We start from the raw sequence: 19,951 nt of genomic DNA, 5'->3' as shown, positions 1-19,951 counted from the left end.
ACTACTGACATATTACTTAGTTGTTGGTGCGCTGGTCATTCTGGGCGAGCACGCTAGGACTTACTTGGTGTCTACGTTGACTGTTGCTCCTAAATGGCCCCTTTGACAGATGCACTTTACGCAACAAAATAGTTATGTTATGCTGCTATGTATGTTTGGTCGAACAATGTTCTCCAGTTGCAACTTGTAGTGGGGTTTTCTTGGGGGTTCACGACGGGTGCCAGACACACACATTGCTCCGACCTTATAGACCTGAATTGGGCGAATGCACGGAAATTATAACACACATGACAGCAACCCAACACTATAACTTCACCACTTGGAATATTCGTGGGATGGGATCAATTCATAAGTGACACTGAATATATGCACAACTGGCCAGGCGTGAGGCATATATAGTCTTTTACAGGAGACTCATCTGTCCACCTTGAAGGCGGCTAAACTTCAAAAGAAATGGAAGGGGCATCTATTTCGTACAGCATACTTAGCTTTTGCACAGGGAGCTGCGATCTGGATCGTGGCGGGGGTCCTTTTTATCACACAAGATATGCGTATAGACACCAATGGTAGATACACTATGGTTCGGGGCATGCTAGATTGCATACCAGTGACTTTTGGGAGCCTCTATGCCCTGAATATCATGTTCGCAACCTTGGCTTTATTATTGATGATTCACTAGCTATGCGTCAACAAGCCACGAAGGTTGCTGCAACATGTTTCACCATCTTGAAATGGTTGAGAAAAATTGTGTGGATGCTTCCTTGCCCTTCTCAGAGAACAGTAGTCCCAACTCTTGTTACATCTAGACTGGACTAAGGTAATATCCTCTATCTTGGAGCTAACAAAGATGCGATACGGAAGCTACAGAGAGTCCACAACTCCGCGGCCAGATTGCTCTGTCGAATTCCTAAGACAGCTTCTATCTCTGCTTCTTTGAGGGACCTTCACTGGGTAAGAGTTGACAATCGGATTAAGTTTAAAGCTCTAAACTATATGTTCAGAATCAAGCATGGTATGGCCCCCACATATGTGCAAAATCTAGTCCATCCGTATATGCCTTCACGCACCCTTAGATCTACTGCGCAGGCTAAATTTCAGGTGCCTAAGATTAGACTATCCCGTATGGGTGGCCGTTCTTTTTCTTATTTAGGCCCTGTTCTGTGGAATGTTCTTCCGATGTCTCTTCGTACACAGACGAGTGTAACACTGTTTCGTAAATCACTGAAACCTTGGCTTTTTGATTTGTAAGTTCCATTCCTCTTCTCTGGGTGTTTCTGTTGGGCGCCGGAAAACCCTTTTTGGGTAGCTGTTGCGCCTAGATATAAATTTAAATTAAAAAAAATGCAAAAACATGGAGAAAGACACTTTTCTTACCCAGGTGGGCGCAGCGCTCGCGTATTGGACCACATACCCTTGCATAGTGGGGTGGAGATTTTAATGCAGTCTTGGACACCAACTTGGATCAGTCCCACCCCCCACTGCCGGGTGTGATATCAATACGGGAGGCTAGAGCCCTACAGACGTGGGCTCAGGATTGGAAACTGAGGGATGCATGGAAAATTCGAAACATAGGTATGTGCAAATATTCTTATATACACAGAAAGTACACTCCGAGGTGGACAGACAGGGCAATCTGTCAGCGCTTTGATTAGGAATGCTTCCCAGCCTACACCGATACTTGAGCTAGTCACCCGACACAAACCTGTGTAACCACTATTACCGAAATTAATACACTTCGATCAAGGTGGTTTTGTTTCCACGCGCAGTACCTCACTAAATATATGCACGCTCTACCATGTCATGTCTGCCTGTCCAGAGACTCTCACTGGTGCAGGGTGCTTATCGCTGGACCTTCGCCAGGCCTTCGATACACTGGGTTGGGATTACATGTTGGCCACTCTTTGGAGGTTTGGGATCCCCACCATTTTCATTCATTGGAATAACCTGTTGTACACTACCCCTACTGCCCGGGTTTCGCACTGGGGCACATATATCACAGGCCTATGATACAAAGGGGCAGGAGACAGGGGTGTCCCCTCTCACCCATGTTGTTTGTGCTCACGCTCGAACCCCTTGCATGTCGTTTACGCACCGAATCAATAGACTGGGATATCCCTATTAACCATATGGTCCACGCACTGTCACTGTATGCGTACGACATAAGGCTCTACTCAAAAGATCTGTGGAAAAACTTGGATACGGTTGCTCTCACCTTTTCCCAGTTTGAATCCCTCGTGGGACTTCCTAAAAATTTAGAGAAATCGCATGTATTTCCCTTTAGGGACGATCTTCATCTACAAGCCATACCCTTTGTATTGTATTGTATAGTAATTGCATTTATATAGCGCTTACTACCCCATACGTGGCGTCGAAGCACTTTTTCGGCGGGTAGCACGCTACTCCAGGACCCATAGAGGATTAGTGTTGAATTAGTATAGTGAAACATGCAAGTACATTTTAAGTAGTGGATAGGTTAGTCAGTTATTTGGATTTGGAATGATAGCAGAATATAGAGGAGGACAAAGGTTTGTATTTATTTATCACTCGCTTGTTGACGCATGCTATTCAGGAAGCCTATAAAGGATTAGTGGTGAATTAATATGGTGAAATATGAGGTAATTTCAGTGATGGATATTAGTCTGTTACTTGGAGTGAGAAGGATAGCGGATGGATAAAAGGGGTAGAAAGATGTGCATTCATATAGCACTTGTTACCCCTGATGGGTGTTGAAGCGCTTTTCTGGCGAGTAGCACGCCACTCCGGAACCCATAAAGGATTAGTGTTAAAAATTAGTATAGTATAAATATGAAGTAATTTGAGTAGTAGATATGTTATTCAGTTATTTGGGCAGTATATTAGTATAGTTAAATATGGAATATGGAATTTGAGAATTGAACATGTTAGTCTGTTAATTTTGATTGAAAAGGTTAGTGGAGGGATAAAAGAGTGAAGGATTTTTTTTAAGGTCTTAGCAGTAGGAAGAGGCTTTTGGATGAGTAAAAAGGAGTTTTGGAGGGAAGGAGTCAGAGGGGAGAGTTTAGAAAGGTTTGTTTTAGGGGATCGGTGTAGTAAAAAGAGGTGTCAGATGATGCAAGGAGGGGTAGAGCAGGAGAGAGTCTAGAAAGGGTTATTTTGACGATCATAGTAGTGGTATGGGGTTTGGGATAAATGAGAGATTGGATGTAGAGGATATATTGATAGATGTATAGGATGAGAGATAGGGTAGTGCATTAGAAGGAGTTGTAGAAAGAAGTTTGAGATAAGTCAGAAGGTTGGGCTAGAAGATATATAGAGCGAAGTATAGGCTGAGAAATAGGCTAGTGCATTGGAAATGCTAAATTAGAAGAAAGTAATAAATATATAGATCTATAAGTACATTGAAAGTATATAGAAACATAAAGGAAGTAAGTATATTTAGATTAAATATATTGATAGAGGCACAGGATGAGAAATAGGGTAGTGCATTGGATATGCTTTTTCAGGAGAAAAGTAAGACACACAGATCCAAGTACATGGAAGGTACATAGATGCACAATGGAAGTATGTACATGTAGACCAAAGATGATTTTTATTTATTGATGAATATTATTATTATTATTATATTCTCTTAACATAATTATTTTACATGTTTTATAAAGTAATACACAAAGATAGGTACATATCTAAAGTGAAAACAAATGCTTAAATACAAAGGATATGCTGTAAATTTCTTTTTCCGTATGGTGCTTATGTGGGGAAGAACCAGAACTTGAGTAGTTTTCTGAAGACAAGGTGGTTGTCGGTGGATCTTATGTTGGGGGGGTGAAGAGTTCCATAGTTTGGCTGCTTGAACCGAGAAGGATGTGCCACCCATGAATTTTTTCTTGTATGTTGGAATTTTTTGGGGGGCTATGTATGTATTTTGTGATGGTAAGTATTATGAGGTGTCGCGCTCTGAAGATCTTGTTGCGCTGGTGTGTGCGATATGTTTTGCTTTTGAGGTGTGGTGAAAAGGGGTGCTGATGTATATGTTTTATGCACCTGATTTGGTTGTGTAGTATTGTTTGTGAGAGGAGGTTGTGACAGAGGGGGTGGTGATGTGTTTATGAATAGAGTGTATGTTGTGTGTAGGAGGGAATGAAGTAGAGGTGAGAGTGTTTATCTTAGACTGGTTTGTTTCAAGAGTTACAAAGCGTGGTGGTGTGCAGTGTGTGTGTTGTGTGTTAGTGTTATGGTAGTAGGGAGAGCAGGGTGTTTGTTGGACAACTGATGGAAGGATCATTATATGTTTGGTAGTGATAAAAAGTGGACTGTTAGGTGTAATTACAGCAGGGGAGAGTGTGTCTGATTGGGATGTAGTTATGTATGGTGTTGATTGGTGTTGTGTTAGTGATGAGGGTATTGGTTAGTGGTATAGGATAGAGTTGTGTACTGTTTGTGGGTGATGGTGGATGTGTGGTAGTTGGGATAGTAGGGTGTGTAGATGTGGTGTGGTTGGGTTTGTGGTGCATGCTGGTACATTACTCTGTGCATAGGGTTGTGTGTGGTGTATATTTGGTGTGAGTGGGTTGCTCTGTTTGTGGATGGTGTGGGCTGGGTATTGTTAAATGAGAAAAAGGGCAGCATTTCTGGCCCTATTCCCGACCAGGCTCGACCAGGCAACTACCCTTGTCCTCTCTGCCCTTCACAGGCACAAACAGGCAACTACCCTTGTCCTCTCCGCCCTTTGCCTCGACGCCCGGGCTGAGACGCCCTAAGCCTGGCCTTTTTTGTAGCCCTAGTAATCAGGTGACCCCTTCAGCCAATGGGAGCCCTAACACTATCCAATCACAACACTAGCCCTAACATCTAGAGCCAATAGGAGACCAGGACCTTGCAGCCAATCTTAGCATTAGTCCAAGCACCCAATCAGTTCAAAAACCCTGATCTCTACGTCCAATAAAGGCCTTAGCCCTACCACTAGTCCCAACCCAAGTCCAAGCAGCCAATGGTACAGGTAGCCCTAGTCCCTACTTCCAATAGAAAGCCTAACCCTACTCTTAGTCCCACAACTGGTCCAACAACCAATCACACCAGAAGCCCTAAATAGCTACTTCCATTTAAAGGTCTAACCCTAGCCCTAGTCCCACCCTACTCCCAACAACCAATAACATAGGAAGCCCTAGTCCCTACTTCCAATAGAAATCCTAACCCTAGCCCCAACCCTACAATGATTGAATCACAGACCGAGAAACCAATCAGAACCCTCAAATACCCAACCAATGAGGACATTAACCCTAACCCAATAGAAACACCAGATACAACCACCAATCAGTGTACACATGTGCCAACCACTAGCAGACCATATAAGGTCCCAGAGACCTCAGACAAGGTTTGCTGGCCAGGGAGTTGGAAGCTGTTTCTCCTGTTTAGAATCTCCTAGGAGACAGACAGGCTCAATCCACAACTTTGGACTTCTGCAGGTAAAGGCTTCACTAACTCGAAATCTAACAATACTGTTTGAATAAAGCTTTACTCCCCCTGTGGCCCCCCACTACTTTTCGATATCTAGAGATACTGATATATAGAGATACAAATGACATACTGGATGGGAATCTAAAGAAGACCAATGTCTTGCTGCATTCTCAGGTTGCTTTCTGAACATCGCTCTCTCCTACGGTTGCAGGCCTACTGGCAATTTCCAAGATGGTGATGCTTCTGTGAATCCTCTACTTCTTTACAAATCTACCAGCAGTGATTCTTAGCTCAACTTTCCGCGCACTAAACACACTTCTGGTTGAATTAATGTGAGGTGCAGGTCGTCGTCGTATTAGCTTAGCGAAGCTGTAACTCCCATCTGAGGATAGAAGGATGTAGGCACCTGACTTTTGTGCATACTGCTTTGCGGGGCAACTACAATGGCTCTCATATTGGTTGGCGGGATGAAACCGTCAAGAAATAGCTAACACACCCCGAATGATAGACCAGGGTAAACATCATAGACTTATGCCCAGGGATACTAGTCCCAATGTCGGCCTGGTGCTACTCAAGACTGGACCTACTTACTGGAAACAAGCCCTGAAATACATTGCAAACACCACCAAGTATGCTACTTATATATAACTCCTCGGCCTTCCCACTCCCACGGGTACACTAACGAGACGCAAGCTGTCTCCATGGGCACGGGCGAGCATGTCAGAAGTGGAAGCACTGTTCAGAGATGGAACATTACTCACCCACAAAGACTTCATACACAAGCAAGGGCTCACTGGGCTGCTCTTTATGGTACATGCCAGTCTGGTACGATACATCCAGCGACATTGGGCACCAGATGGATGAGATTGAACCAGACACCAATTAACTAGTTCATTCACTACACTTGATGGGGACTGGCAGACACCTGATTCGCTGGTTGTATCGTAGTATCCTCTCACACCAACCCTCACCTCTTTTACCAGAACAGCACACCTGGGAGAGAGATATTAATAGAACGCTTCTAGACAGAGTGGAAGACTAGATTAGAATACCCCAAGAGGGTATCCCACAACTCACGACTCAAATTTATAAAATTCATGATAACACAGCGCACAGAATACACTCCATTTTTCCAAACTACAGCAGCGTGTCCCAGGTGCCGTGAACAAGATGCCAATTTCCTTCACATGCTCTGGGCCTGCCCAGCCCTGCTTCCATATTGGCGCTAGGTTACAAGAGAAGGTAGTTGGGAACACTCATGGTAGACCGTGGAAAGTTGCCCCATAGGTCTCTACCCACAGAGAAAGGGTTACGGAGTCCAGGCCACATTTGCAGATCTAGCACTTATTTTGGAAAAACGCAGCATCACCAGGCTGTGGAAATCTGCCGGCCCTCCCAGGGTATTGGCATGGAAAGAAGAAGTAAAGCACTGGGGACTAGCAGAAAGTGGTGCTCTTCGCTAGGAACAGCGCCATTGCCTACGGAAAAGACCTCTAGAAATGAGCTGGGAACTCTACCTAGAGTCCTTTAAGGCTTCAGACACAATTAACCCCCAGGGAAATGCCATTATTACACCTGCACGGCTCTGGACCAAGTTGGCTGTGTATTGGTTAGTTCTTGCTAGCATGCTCGCCTTGCCCCCCTGCCCTCCTCACTACTACACAAAAACATACGAACACAATGGGTTACAAAAAAGTCTTCTCGATGTATGCCAGCCTACGAACTTGACAAGAAAGGTACCTAAGCCGCACCACCCCTATCCCCCCCCACACTTCCCCCTACGCACCTGTCCCTTTGAATGTAGTATTAGGCAAAGTAAATTGATATGTTCCTAAAGCCGGGGTGAACTATTACAGGTAACCACGACTCTACCAACACGGTACCTGGCATTATGTATTCACTGCTGTAGAAGACATGGACTCTCACTCATTCCACAATATGTTGTTACCAAATGTGACCCACAATACTCACTGATATTGTATATGTATGTTATCACATGGAATGAGACGCTTTGAGAAACCCAATAAAATTTGTTATTAAAAGAAAAAAAAACAGATGCATCTAGAAACAAAGTAAGCAAGAAGGGGTGTCATCAACGCTCCCAAAACAACGACAAACCGGGTGTAAAACTGTTACCAACGTAGGTCAGATAAAGGCCGCAGAGGACTATGAACACTAAGACTATGGAGAGGGCATGCCCTGAAAAAGTTAACAAATGTAAAAAAAAGTACCTATCAACCCTTGGCAGCTCTGGATCCCATGTCTAAGGAGGTGCAGAAAAAAAAGCTGTATTGTCGCCAACACTTAAATGACTAACATCTCGGCTATCTTTGTATATTTCATATCTCCAATATGTCAATTGTGGTTTCAGTTGTGAGACATCAATCATGTAGTTGGAAGATGCCTCTTCGTAATATTAAGGGAATCTGATAACTAGGAAGCCATCAGAACAACTATTGCTTAAGAACACCCAGCTCTGTGGTAGGTGGATAATGAAGCAACAACAGAGATGTGTGAATAAAGAAACTGCTTTTGAGTGGGTTAAAGAATAGTGAAGAGTGCTGCTCGGGCCACCGATGGTTGGACTAAGGTGCAGAAACTGCCTTCTATGTTGAGGTTTATATGGAAATGGTCGAACTAAGTTGGTGGTCCCCAACTGTGAAGTTAGTGTTTAGGGAGACATGGATGTTGACAGGGACTTCAACAAGGTGTAGCACATGTTACAACTAGTTTGCATTTGGTACCACTGGCACTGACAAGGGGGGGCAGGGCCACTAGCATTAGTTGACAAACAAATAACCATGGAATGTCACCTGAGGAAAAAAGATCACACGTTTACAATCCCTCTATTCAGAAGAATCAATGCCAACAGAGGATGAGCTTGGGTTGCGTTGTGAGTAGGTTGTTTTGGTTAATTGGGATAAGCAAAGGCTGTCCATATTGGAGAGTGCTTCTTGGTCATGCAAGTAGGAGGGATCATCTTGGCATATGTAACAAAAAGCTAAAATGGCTTCCAGTTAGTCGAACTTTCTGAAAGCACTCTGCCCCAGCAATGCTAGCATTTTAAAGGGATGGGCCATTTTTGGAACTAGGGGACTTCTAGAAATCTTTTTTTATGTCAAGTCTGGGCAGCGCATGCGCTGCTCAGCGAGCCATGTTGCATTGGAGTACGTACTTGAAGCCCCGCCTACTCTCCGCCCATATTGGTCATTGGCTTATGCCATTGTCCTTCATAAATGCTGGCTTCTGATTCACTATTAGGCTTGTTAGTCCCTCCTTAGTGCTGCCTTGTCTTCATTGGTAACCTCCCATGAGGATAGGCCCTTTTAATTTGGTTGTTACAAGGTACATCTTCTTTAGTCTGTAAGCACTATTTCCTGTAATGAGTTTCTCTTACTGCAGGACGGTCTCTTGTGGGCAGTTGTGATCACCGGAATGTTTATTTAACTCATTGCAAATCGGGAGTTCTTCAGGGGCCAAGGAAGACAGAAGGGGGCAACTCATCGATGCCTTCAAACATTTGGAATGCAATAGGTTTCACATTTGCAAGAGTTTCAACTATTGGGATTGCAAATGACAATGCCTTTTATTTATGTTTTAAAAACCAAAACATTAATAAAAGGCATTGTCATTTACAATGCCAATAGCTCAAACTCAGATAAATGCGATGTCTATTGCTTTGCAGATGCTGGTTATTAAATAGGGAATGGTGTAAAATATGGCAGAATACAAAACGTGTATATCAAATGCTGAACTGTGCACAGAGGAAAAAAAGTGCAGCACTGAATTTAGAAAAGAGCAAGTCATGACATTTTCTTCTGTTAGTCACCTTGGGTTAGTTTTGACCCAAGGAGCGTAATAGTAGATATGCCCTTAAGCCACAAGTAAACTATTTTTACTAGAATACTATAGCAATGCCGGGTACATGCAGCATTGGGCTAATAAACATCTGAATTATATTCATACTATACAGTTTTTAAATTTGAGATCAACTTTGACCCTAAACTGTTTTAATAGCCAAAGCAATCCATACCAATGCAATCTGCTGTTTGATGCGGTCTCTGGCAGCTTTTTCTTCAGCCTTCTCTTTAGTACGCTCCTCCAATAATCTTTTAGCCAAGTCATCTTCATGTCTTCTTTTAAACTCCAAGACTTCTTTCCCAGTTTTTCTTCTTTCTATTTCCTTTTTTATTTCATTCTAGGTGGAAAGAAATCATAACTGGAGTGAAATTACAGAGAAATCCAATTATACTCAAGCAAATGGATGTTCCTTCATTCAACCACAGACCTCCATGTTTATTCGAAACTTGACAACTATGAACAGGATGCTGGCTTTAATAATCTTCAACACATTTCTGACAATGGTACTAAAAAAGTACAAACTCCAACCAAGCACAAAGGTACTCAGATAGTGGTGGTAAGATAATTCTGACCTATGTGATGGTAATAAAATAAATATTCTAGGTCGTGCATTATAAGTGACGGGAAGTGGTAAAAGCTGCATCTCCTAACACCGTAAAGGAACCAAGCTATCCTTGGAGTGATACTCACAGGGGCATTCTCATTCAGCCCTCTGCAGTTGAGGACCTGGTGTAAATTGGAAAGAGGAGAAGAAGGGAAACAAAAATATGGATAAAGTATTGACTCTCATGAGGAGGAGGAACAAATGGAGCAGGCAAATACAAATGGCATGTTTCGTTTTCAACATTACCTGCTCCTCTGTTTTCTGCTTTTCTTCTCGTCTTTCTTCTAGTTTTTGGGTAATTCTAAACAGAACACAGTACACTTTAGATGAGGTTTCATTTAAAATGTCCTAGTTTACATGTAAACATTTAACACAATGTAACGTCTGATATAAAAGTCAAAAACTGAAAAGTGAAGTAAATCTAGGTTGGGATCAAGAAAAGAAATACCTCTCACAAACAAATGTTCATATGTCAGAATTCAATGTTGTGCTCTCTTGCATTCCCAAACTAAAAACATCATGGCCTTTCTTAATTTTCCATTAATTTTAATTAGCCAAAACCTTTGAAATCAGAAAGGTCTTTTGTGGTCAAGAAGTGAAACATAACTTAATTAATGTTCAAGTGATACATGTACTGCGAGGCATTATGGCTCTTAAATGACACAAAAGTTGTATAACATGATACCACCCAAACATTAGAGAACTTGAACATACTGTCACAATTGGACTCTCTAGCCACCATGCCTTGCCAAGGATCAATTAACTGTGATTTAAGCAAAAGACCACTATTCTTGCCCTCTCCCATTTTAAATACAAATGAAAAGTTAATAATAAATATACTCAGTTTACACAACTCATTGAGAATGCTATAAAACAAAAGACTAAACATATAGAAACAAACCTTTCAATTTTCTCTGAAATCTCCTCTGCAGACCTCTGATCTGTTGATGCCTCTGTAGAACCAGAAGCAGCTTCTTGAGAAGGGTTAACTTCTACGGGATCTTGTACTGGTTTAAAAATATTCAGTAATAACACAATATAAGCCACTCAGAAATTACTTCTGATGAACAAATTGTAATGTGAGAATAGGTAATATGTTTCTATTCCACAGCAGTATAAATACAAATAGTAAGGTGAGATTGGGTAATATGTTACTGCTCTACAAAAGTATACAAAACACTATAAATAACACAACAGAGACATACAAAAAAAAGTAAAAAATAAAAAAGGTATTCTTGGAATAAAAACCCATTATATATATTTCATAGCATTCTGCATTTATAAGGGCACCAAGATATAAAATCTGATCCACATGAACCATTTACCATTATCTGGGAACATGTCCGGCTGCCATACTCATGCTGTCACTTTTACTGAGGCCAACCACTCTAAGACTGGTTCCTTCTCATTTGGGTTTGAATTATCATAGCATTATATGTGTTACCTCTATTTTATAAGCACTGTCAGTGGATAGTGTGTACATTTCACACCATTGTGCTTTTCATACCTTATAGAAGTTTAATTAAGCACTTGATGACAATAATCACATAAATCTACTCCATGCAATGAAAACGATTGCCATTTCATAAAGTGTTGGTTCTAACGCCAACACCAAATTCACACCATTGATGGACAACTATTATATTTGTTATCCATATCCTTCACTTGAAACGTGTGATGGACATTGTCTAGTTCCCATAATAGCTCAAGGTGAATAAATAAATCCAAGTCACCCTAACATGAAGTGACTATTCTTAGACCTGAAATGCAATTAATTCATTTTACAAGCCTTGAGTACAAGAGTTTTCTTTAAACCAACATCTGCTGTAGTATCTGGTATTTTTTTCTCACTCAGTATGATAGGTTTGTTTCATTGGACAGACTTAAAACCCTCAATTATTACAAGGATTAATGTTACAACAATAAAGCATTTAGTCTTGAAACTAAAAGACAGAATTATGAAGAGTGCATATGGTAAGAATGAATAGACAAGAAACAGATTATTATTCGTATTAACACATTAGGTTGGCCATGAGTTGGTGCCGGCTCTGTTGAAGATGTGGTGTGGGCATGGGTCTGATGGAGAGCCGGAGTGGATGGTGTTCAGGACTTTGATGGTGTCGTCGTCGTTTATATTGGTCCAAGAAAGCAGGGGACAGGTGCTGATGGTGGTCGGGAGGGGGCGGAGGTCTCCGTGGCTGTCGTGGTGGTCGAGATGATGAAACTGTTATGGATGTCTGCGATCTTGCGATGGAAGTAGGTGGCCGCATAGGTCTTGTGAGGGTGGTATGTCGTTGGAGCTGGGGTTGGAGAATTCCTTCACAATGTTGAAGAGCTCTTTGCTGTTGTGTGCGTTGTTGTCTAGGCGGTCTTTGAGGGAGGTCCTTTTGGCAGATTTGATGAGCTGATGGGGTCTAAGGGTGGTGTTCTTGTGGGCAGCGTAACTGTCCAGTGTCTGTTCGCTGTGCCATTTCTTCTCTAGTTTTCGGCAGGCTTGCTTGGAGGCCTGGATGTCCTCTGTGAACCAGTTGGCTTTCTTGCAGGTGTGTCTGTTTGAGGGTTTCTTGATCGGGGCGAGAGAGTTGGTGCAGTCTTCGATCCACTGTGAGGTTGCGGGCCGCGGTGTCTGGGTCTGTGCGGTCAGCGGGTGGGCTCCGGGCGAGGGTGGTGGTTAGCTGTTCTTTGGTGACTTTGCTCCAGCAGCGGCGAGGGATCTGTTGGGTGCGGTGATGGGTTTCCGGAAGGTGAAATGGATGATCCAATGGAGTTCGGTGTTGTGGCTGAAGGTTACATGGCAGCTTGCGGAGAAGATGGGATCAAGCGTGTGGCCGGCAGAGTGGGTGGGTGTTGTGACGAGCTGTCTGAGTGTGAGGTTGGCGAGGTTGTCAATCAAGGTGGTGGAGTTGGTGTCCTTGTTGTTCTCGAGGTAAAATTTCAGGTCTCCGAGGAGGATGTAGTCTGTGGAGGCGAAGGCGTGTGTACTGACAAGGTCGGCGATGGAGTCGCTGAACTGTGGCCGGGGGGGTCTGTAGACTAGGGTTCCTCTAAGGGTGGTGTTGGAATCGGTGTGGATCTGGATGTGTAGGTGTTCAGTGGTGCTGAGGGTGTCGTCGGTGTAGGTCGAGACCCTGAGAGTGTTCCTGTGGACGATGGGGATTCCTCCTCCTGTTCCGTTGGTGCAGTCCCTGCGGGTGATCTTGTAGCCGTCCGGGATGGCTAAGGCGATGTCGGGTGCCGAGGAGGGGTCCATCCAGGTCTCTGTCAGGAAGGCGAAGTCTGGAGAGGTTGAGTCAAGTAGGTCCCAGAGTTTAACAGCGTGTTTGTGGGCGGAGCGGGTGTTGAAAAGAATGCATCCGAGATGGTTGCGTTCTTTTCACGGTGGGTGGGTTGGTGGGACGGATGCTGGTGAAGCTGCAGTTACGGCAGGTGAAGGGTCCTTGGGTGCCCTTCAGGGAGGCCCGGAAGCAGGTGTGCGATCGACCAGTGTTGAGTGCGAGGAGGGTGTTTGCATCGTAGCGGAGACTGGCGTCGTGGCGATAGCGGGGGTCAGGGGTTCTGGCGCTAGGCACGGTCCAGGCACAGACGGGCTTGCCTTAGGCGTGCCCGCTCCGCGCAGCCACTCAGCGACCGCCATATAAGGGGAGGAGGGAGGGAGGAGCTGCTGGGAGGCGGGAGCAGGGTGGCGAATGGGCACTGAGGGGGCGGGCCGCATGGGAGTCAGCGGCAGGAAAAACGGCGGGAACGATCACAACGGGGCAACAGTAAAAACAGAGAATAAAGAAGTAAAATATGGGCAACAGTTAACAGGAATAAAGAAATAAAATAGGGGCAACAGTCAACAGTTAACAGAGGAGAAATAGCCAATAGACAGGAGCAAAAGTAGACAGTAGAAAACAGGAGGCACAACAAGAGACCAACAGCAGTGGCGAACTTACAGCAGCTGTGGGCAGGGACACGAACACACAGGTGGTGCTGTGTGGCGTGGGGAGCGGCCTACCCTGAAGACAGGGTCAAGGGTCGCTTGGGTGAGAGGTGAAGCTTTTGATGTGGTACTACTGATAGTTCCAACAGAGTTGTGAACCATGGTTGCCTTGTCCATGTCGGAGCAACTAGGATCATTGTGAGGGAATGTTGTTGGAATTTCATCACTAGTAATGGAATGAGTGGGAGAGGCAGAAAAGCGGAAGCAAATTTGCCTGACCAGTTCACCCATAGCGTATTGCCTTTGGACAATGGGTGTGGATACCTGGATGCGAAGCTTGGGCATTTTGAGTTTTGGTGTGTGGCAAACAGATCTATCTCTGGGTGTCCCCACATGTGGAAGAATGGAAGAATGGAATTAGAACTTGAGGATGAAGTTCCCATTCGTGGATCTGTTGTGTTTGACGGCTGAGCAGATCTGCTATCTGATTGTGTACTCCTGGTAGGTGTTCTGCCAGGAGGTATATCTTCCGCGGAATGGCCCATCTCCAGATGCTCTGTGCTAGGTGGGATAACTGGAGTGTGTGTCCTCCCCTTTCTTTTAATATGCAATACATTGCTGTGATGGTGTCTGTACGGATTAGGACAGCTTTCCCTAGCAGTTGCGATTGAAAAGACTCCAACGCTAGAGAGATTGCTAACAATTCCAGGTAGTTGATATGAAATTGTTTTTGTTGGGAGGTCCATAAACCTTGAACGGTATGGGTTTGAAGGTGTGCTCCCCAGCCGGTGAGCGATGCATTTGTTGTTAGCACTATCTGTGGGACTGGCTCGAGAAACGACTGCCCTTTGGAAAGGTTTTTAGTGGTCCACTTCTGCAGAAAGCAATGGGTGTGGTTGTCCACCAACACCTGATCTGTTAGTTGACCTTGATTAGCTGGCTTGGTTCCACTGACATTCTAGACACTCTTGTAATGGATGCATTTGCAGTCTTGCATGAGGAACAAGAAAAATGCAAGAGGCCATCATTCTTATTAGCTGCATGAACACACTTGCTGGTAGTGAGTGTTGTAGCTGAAATCTTTGAACTAGCATTTGTATAGCACTTATCCTGACCAGATTGGGATATGTTAGGGCTGTGGAAGTATTCACTGTAGCTTCTAGATATTGTTGTATTGTGCACGGTTGGAGATGGGATTTGCCTATATTTATTGTGAATCCCAGACTGTGACGCAACTGTGAAGCAACTGTAATGTACGGAGTGTGTGTTGAACACAGCTGTTGTGGGACTGTGCCTTTATGAGCCAATCGTCCATATAAGGGAAGACATGAATTTGTTGTCTTCTGAGATAGGCTGCAACCACTGTGAGGCACTTGGTGAAAACTCTGGGTTCTGTAGCGACTCCAAATTGGAGAACTTTGAACTGGTAGTGTTGACCATCTACCACAAACCTGAGATATTTCCTATGAGCAGGATGTATTGGAATGTGGAAGTAGGCGTCCTTTAGATCTAGAGTGCAGAGAAAGTCGCCTTGCTGTAGTAGTGGAAGCACTTGTTGTAAAGTGACCATGTAGAAGTGGTCGGGTTGAATGTAAAAGTTGAGTGGTCTGCGGTCCAGTATTGGCCTGAGAGGGCAGTTCTTTTTTGGGATTAGAAAATAAAGGGAATAGACCCCTGTGCCCTGATGAGGTACAGAACAACGATGCCAGTACTGATGTGGATAGTTCAATTAAACCAATAACCATCCAACACTAGAACAGAAATTCAAGAGTGGGAACTACTACTCAATATCATTTTATTCAAAGATTTTTTAGAGAATTAGTTTAAAAATTTAATACATAGTACAAAGAATATATATATAGCAAACACGTGGGACATTAAAACATTAACAATATACTTAATCTTTCATTCAATTGTTCAAGCATATCACAAACATCCATATCACATACACGCGCTCGGGGGAAAAAACAACTATTTGTGTAATATATATACAATTAAAGAGAAAGGAGGAGAAAGTGAAAAAACACACAAAACAAAAGGCAACCGGATCTGCAAATGATTTCCAAAATTAATAAAATACACTTTTTTTCAAAGTACATTCCTGTGTGACTAGCAGATTAATCAACAACTCAATAAAAATTAATCCTGCAGGGTAATGTACAAAATAGAGCTCAGGGTTCCGCTACTTGAATGCCCGGATGCTCTCGCAGACCGGTAACAGCAGGGCCTACGCGTTTCGAATCCCACTGCAATCGTTGGGGATTCTCTTCAGGGCCTTCTAAGTTCTCTGTGACAATTAAAGCAAGAAAGAAAAGAAAAGAAAAATATATAAGTTGCTGATATTCTACAGTTTAGGACAACATCGGGCCACATCTAAAGCACTGCCTGGCGATGCATTAACCAGTCTCTGTTGAGGCTTACCAATCGTGAGGGGTCCTAAACGAGTACTTAGAGGAGAAGATTATTGTTGCTAGATCTGATCCTGCGAAAAATAAAAATAAAAATAAAAAGTTCCACCATCAGAACGATGACTCAACTCTGTGAATCCTTTCCTTAAAACGGGAGATGTTGGGTATCCTAGATACTCAAAAGCTGTTATAATACTCACTTTTTGGTTAGAAACAGCGTATCTGCATAAAGATTCCACGTGTTCCCATGGACTGATGTCAGGGTTGTAGTGCACGGGAAACATGAAGGCTACCTAAAGACGAAGATGCTTAATTTAGACTTTTTTCACGGTAGAGTTGCATTACGGAATCAAGAAACTTGATAATATCTTACCCCTAGTACTGCAACATTTCTACTCGGGGCTGGTGGCCGAGTGGACGGTGGGGATGAATTAACGAGATCTTAACTGTAGGGCAAGAAACAACCGATTACTTTTACATGTGGGAGGACCCGTTTAACGTGCTGTCTATGTCGCATATTCGATCGGTCTTACCGGTCTTGTAAAAACTTGAAAACCAGAAGATTGTTGAGTCGGTTATTACACAAAATAGAGACGGTAGAAGACACTGCAATAGAAACAAAGAATTTATAACAATCGGCTCTCTGCCGCCCGTCTTTAAGTTCCGGTAAAGTTTTTTGGAATCTTACCAGTCTTATTCGATCTACATACTTCAAGGTACGGTGTGACAACTCTCTCGTAACGTTCTAACGGGAGCACTGTAACAAACACACACGAAAGAAACTATCATATAGGGAATTCTGTATATGTGGGGGTATGAAGGGGTCTTGGTATAACAACTCTTACCGGGAACATCGAGTATTTAAAGGTGACCCGTACTCTTGTGTGCACGCGCCTCAAGTTAGATCCTGGGGCGGGCGTAAAACGAACTCTATGATGGAACAAAAGACCATCAATATCAAAAAGGGGCAGAGAAGAAATCTAGCCTCTAGTACAAGCAAGACACTTACTGGTATCCCGGACATCCACACGGGCCGGTGGCGTTTGATTCAGCACTACTCTCTCGCGCATGCGTGGAGAAGCGTGCTCGGCGAGATGTGCGTTTTTTAAGCAAAATTGCGCAAGGCCAGCCCATAAGGGGAGTGGTGGATTGCTCGTGGGGCCAAGCACAAATATAGAACAAAAAAGGACACGAATTACCGATTACATAGATGGAACATGGATATAAACGAGCTCAGAGGTTCGGTATAGCAAGAACAAAAGCATTTCGCGGGATGGTATAAACAGATTTCTTTTCCAAAGGGCATCTCTATAGTTTATAAATTTCACTCAATTCATTAAGGCCTGATGTTGCCGTATCAAATTTGACTATAAGAAATGCCTCTCTCTTCGATAGTTTGAGATCCCAGTCACCTCCACGAGGGTCTTTTTCGACTTTAGATATAACCGTCCACCTCAAGTCAGAGATCTGATGTGGCTTCCGCCCCAAATGATTAGCCAGGGGTGCATTTTCCACTTTGTCACCTCGTGGAGGTGACTGGGATCTCAAACTATCGAAGAGAGAGGCATTTCTTATAGTCAAATTTGATACGGCAACATCAGGCCTTAATGAATGGAGTGAAATTTATAAACTATAGAGATGCCCTTTGGAAAAGAAATCTGTTTATACCATCCTGCGAAATGCTTTTGTTCTTGCTATACCGAACCTCTGAGCTCGTTTATATCCATGTTCCATCTATGTAATCGGTAATTCGTGTCCTTTTTTTTTTCTATATTTGTGCTTGGCCCCACGAGCAATCCACCACTCCCCTTATGGGCTGGCCTTGCGCAATTTTGCTTAAAAAAACGCACATCTCGCCGAGCACGCTTCTCCCCGCATGCGCGAGAGAGTAGTGCTGAATCAAACGCCACCGGCCCGTGTGGATGTCCGGGATACCAGTAAGTGTCTTGCTTGTACTAGAGGCTAGATTTCTTCTCTGCCCCTTTTTGATATTGATGGTCTTTTGTTCCATCAGAGTTCGTTTTACGCCCGCGCCAGGATCTAATGTGAGGCGCGTGTGCACACAAGAGTACGGGTCACCTTTAAATACTCGATGTTCCCGGTAAGAGTTGTTATACCAAGACCCCTTGATACCCCCACATATACAGAATTCCCTATATGATAGTTTCTTTCGTGTGTTTTTGTTACAGTGCTCCCGTTAGAACGTTACGAGAGAGTTGTCACACCGTACCTTGAAGTATGTAGATCGAATAAGACTGGTAAGATTCCAAAAATCTTTACCGGAACTTAAAGACGGGCGGCAGAGAGCCGATTGTTATAAATTCTTTGTTTCTATTGCAGTGTCTTCTACCGTCTCTATTTTGTGTAATAACCGACTCAACAATCTTCTGGTTTTCAAGTTTTTACAAGACCGGTAAGACCGATCGAATATGCGACATAGACAGCACGTTAAACGGGTCCTCCCACATGTCAAAGTAATCGGTTGTTTCTTGCACTACAGTTAAGATCTCATTAATTCATCCCCACCGTCCACTCGGCCACCAGCCCCGAGTAGAAATGTTGCAGTACTAGGGGTAAGATATTATCAAGTTTCTTGATTCCATAATGCAACTCTACCGTGAAAAAAGTCTAAATTAAGCATCTTCATCTTTAGGTAGCCTTCATATTTGCCGTGCACTAGAACCCTGACATCAGTCCATGGGAACACGTGGAATCTTTATGCAGATACGCTGTTTCTAACCAAAAAGTGAGTATTATAACAGCTTTTGAGTATCTAGGATACCCAACATCTCCCGTTTTAAGAAAAGGATTCACAGAGTGGAGTCATCGTTCTGATGGTGGAACTTTTTATTTTTATTTTTATTTTTCGCAGGATCAGATCTAGAAACAATAATCTTCTCCTCTAAGTACTCGTTTAGGACCCCTCACGATTGGTAAGCCTCAACAGAGACTGGTTAATGCATCGCCAGGCAGTGCTTTAGATGTGGCCCGATGTTGTCCTAAACTGTGGAATATCAGCAACTTATATATTTTTCTTTTCTTTTCTTTCTTGCTTTAATTGTCACAGAGAACTTAGAAGGCCCTGAAGAGAATTCCCAACGATTGCAGTGGGATTCGAAACGCGTAGGCCCTGCTGTTACCGGTCTGCGAGAGCATCCGGGCATTCAAGTAGCGGAACCCTGAGCTCTATTTTGTACATTACCCTGCAGGATTAATTTTTATTGAGTGGTTGATTAATCTGCTAGTCACACAGGAATGTACTTTGAAAAAAAGTGTGTTTTATTAATTTTGGGAAATCATTTGCAGATCCGGTTGCCTTTTGTTTTGTGTGTTTTTTCACTTTCTCCTCCTTTCTCTTTAATTGTATATATATTACACAAATAATTGTTTTTTCCCCCGAGCGTGTGTATGTGATATGGATGTTTGTGATATGCTTGAACAATACAATGCAAGATTAAGTATATTGTTAATGTTTTAATGTCCCACGTGTTTGCTATATATATATTCTTTCTACTATGTATTAAATTTTTAAACTAATTCTCTAAAAAATCTTTGAATAAAATGCTATTGAGTAGTAGTTCCCACTCTTGAATTTCTGTTCTAGTGTTGGATGGTTATTGGTTTAATTGAACTATCCACATCAGTACTGGCATCGTTGTTCTGTTAGTTAATTATTCGGCTCAGCCTTACTGATTAGAGCCAGCCCCCTGTTGTTTGTAGCTG

The 19,951-nt window shown here is 43.2% G+C and overlaps 1 protein-coding gene across 2 annotated transcripts in view; it reads right to left on the bottom strand.

Annotated features, from left to right (window-relative positions):
* Positions 1–19,951, bottom strand: part of UBXN4 (UBX domain protein 4) — a 230,193-nt gene that overhangs the window by 131,846 nt on the left and 78,396 nt on the right. The window contains exons 6-9 of one of the 2 annotated variants that reach the window (XM_078682452.1): positions 10,800–10,905; positions 10,145–10,199; positions 9,985–10,020; positions 9,467–9,631 (exon numbers count right to left, since the gene is read on the bottom strand). In XM_078682452.1, the coding sequence (XP_078538578.1) occupies positions 9,467–9,631; positions 9,985–10,020; positions 10,145–10,199; positions 10,800–10,905 (362 nt within the window). The remainder of the gene's footprint in view (positions 1–9,466; positions 9,632–9,984; positions 10,021–10,144; positions 10,200–10,799; positions 10,906–19,951) is intronic. The other variant, XM_078682453.1, reaches the window with a different exon arrangement.

Source organism: Lissotriton helveticus, chromosome 3_1 (genome assembly GCF_964261635.1).
Source record: "Lissotriton helveticus chromosome 3_1, aLisHel1.1, whole genome shotgun sequence".
NCBI lineage: Eukaryota > Metazoa > Chordata > Amphibia > Caudata > Salamandridae > Lissotriton > Lissotriton helveticus.
The sequence above is the reverse complement of the archived record's forward strand: the minus strand, read 5'-3'. Positions and strand labels throughout refer to the sequence as shown.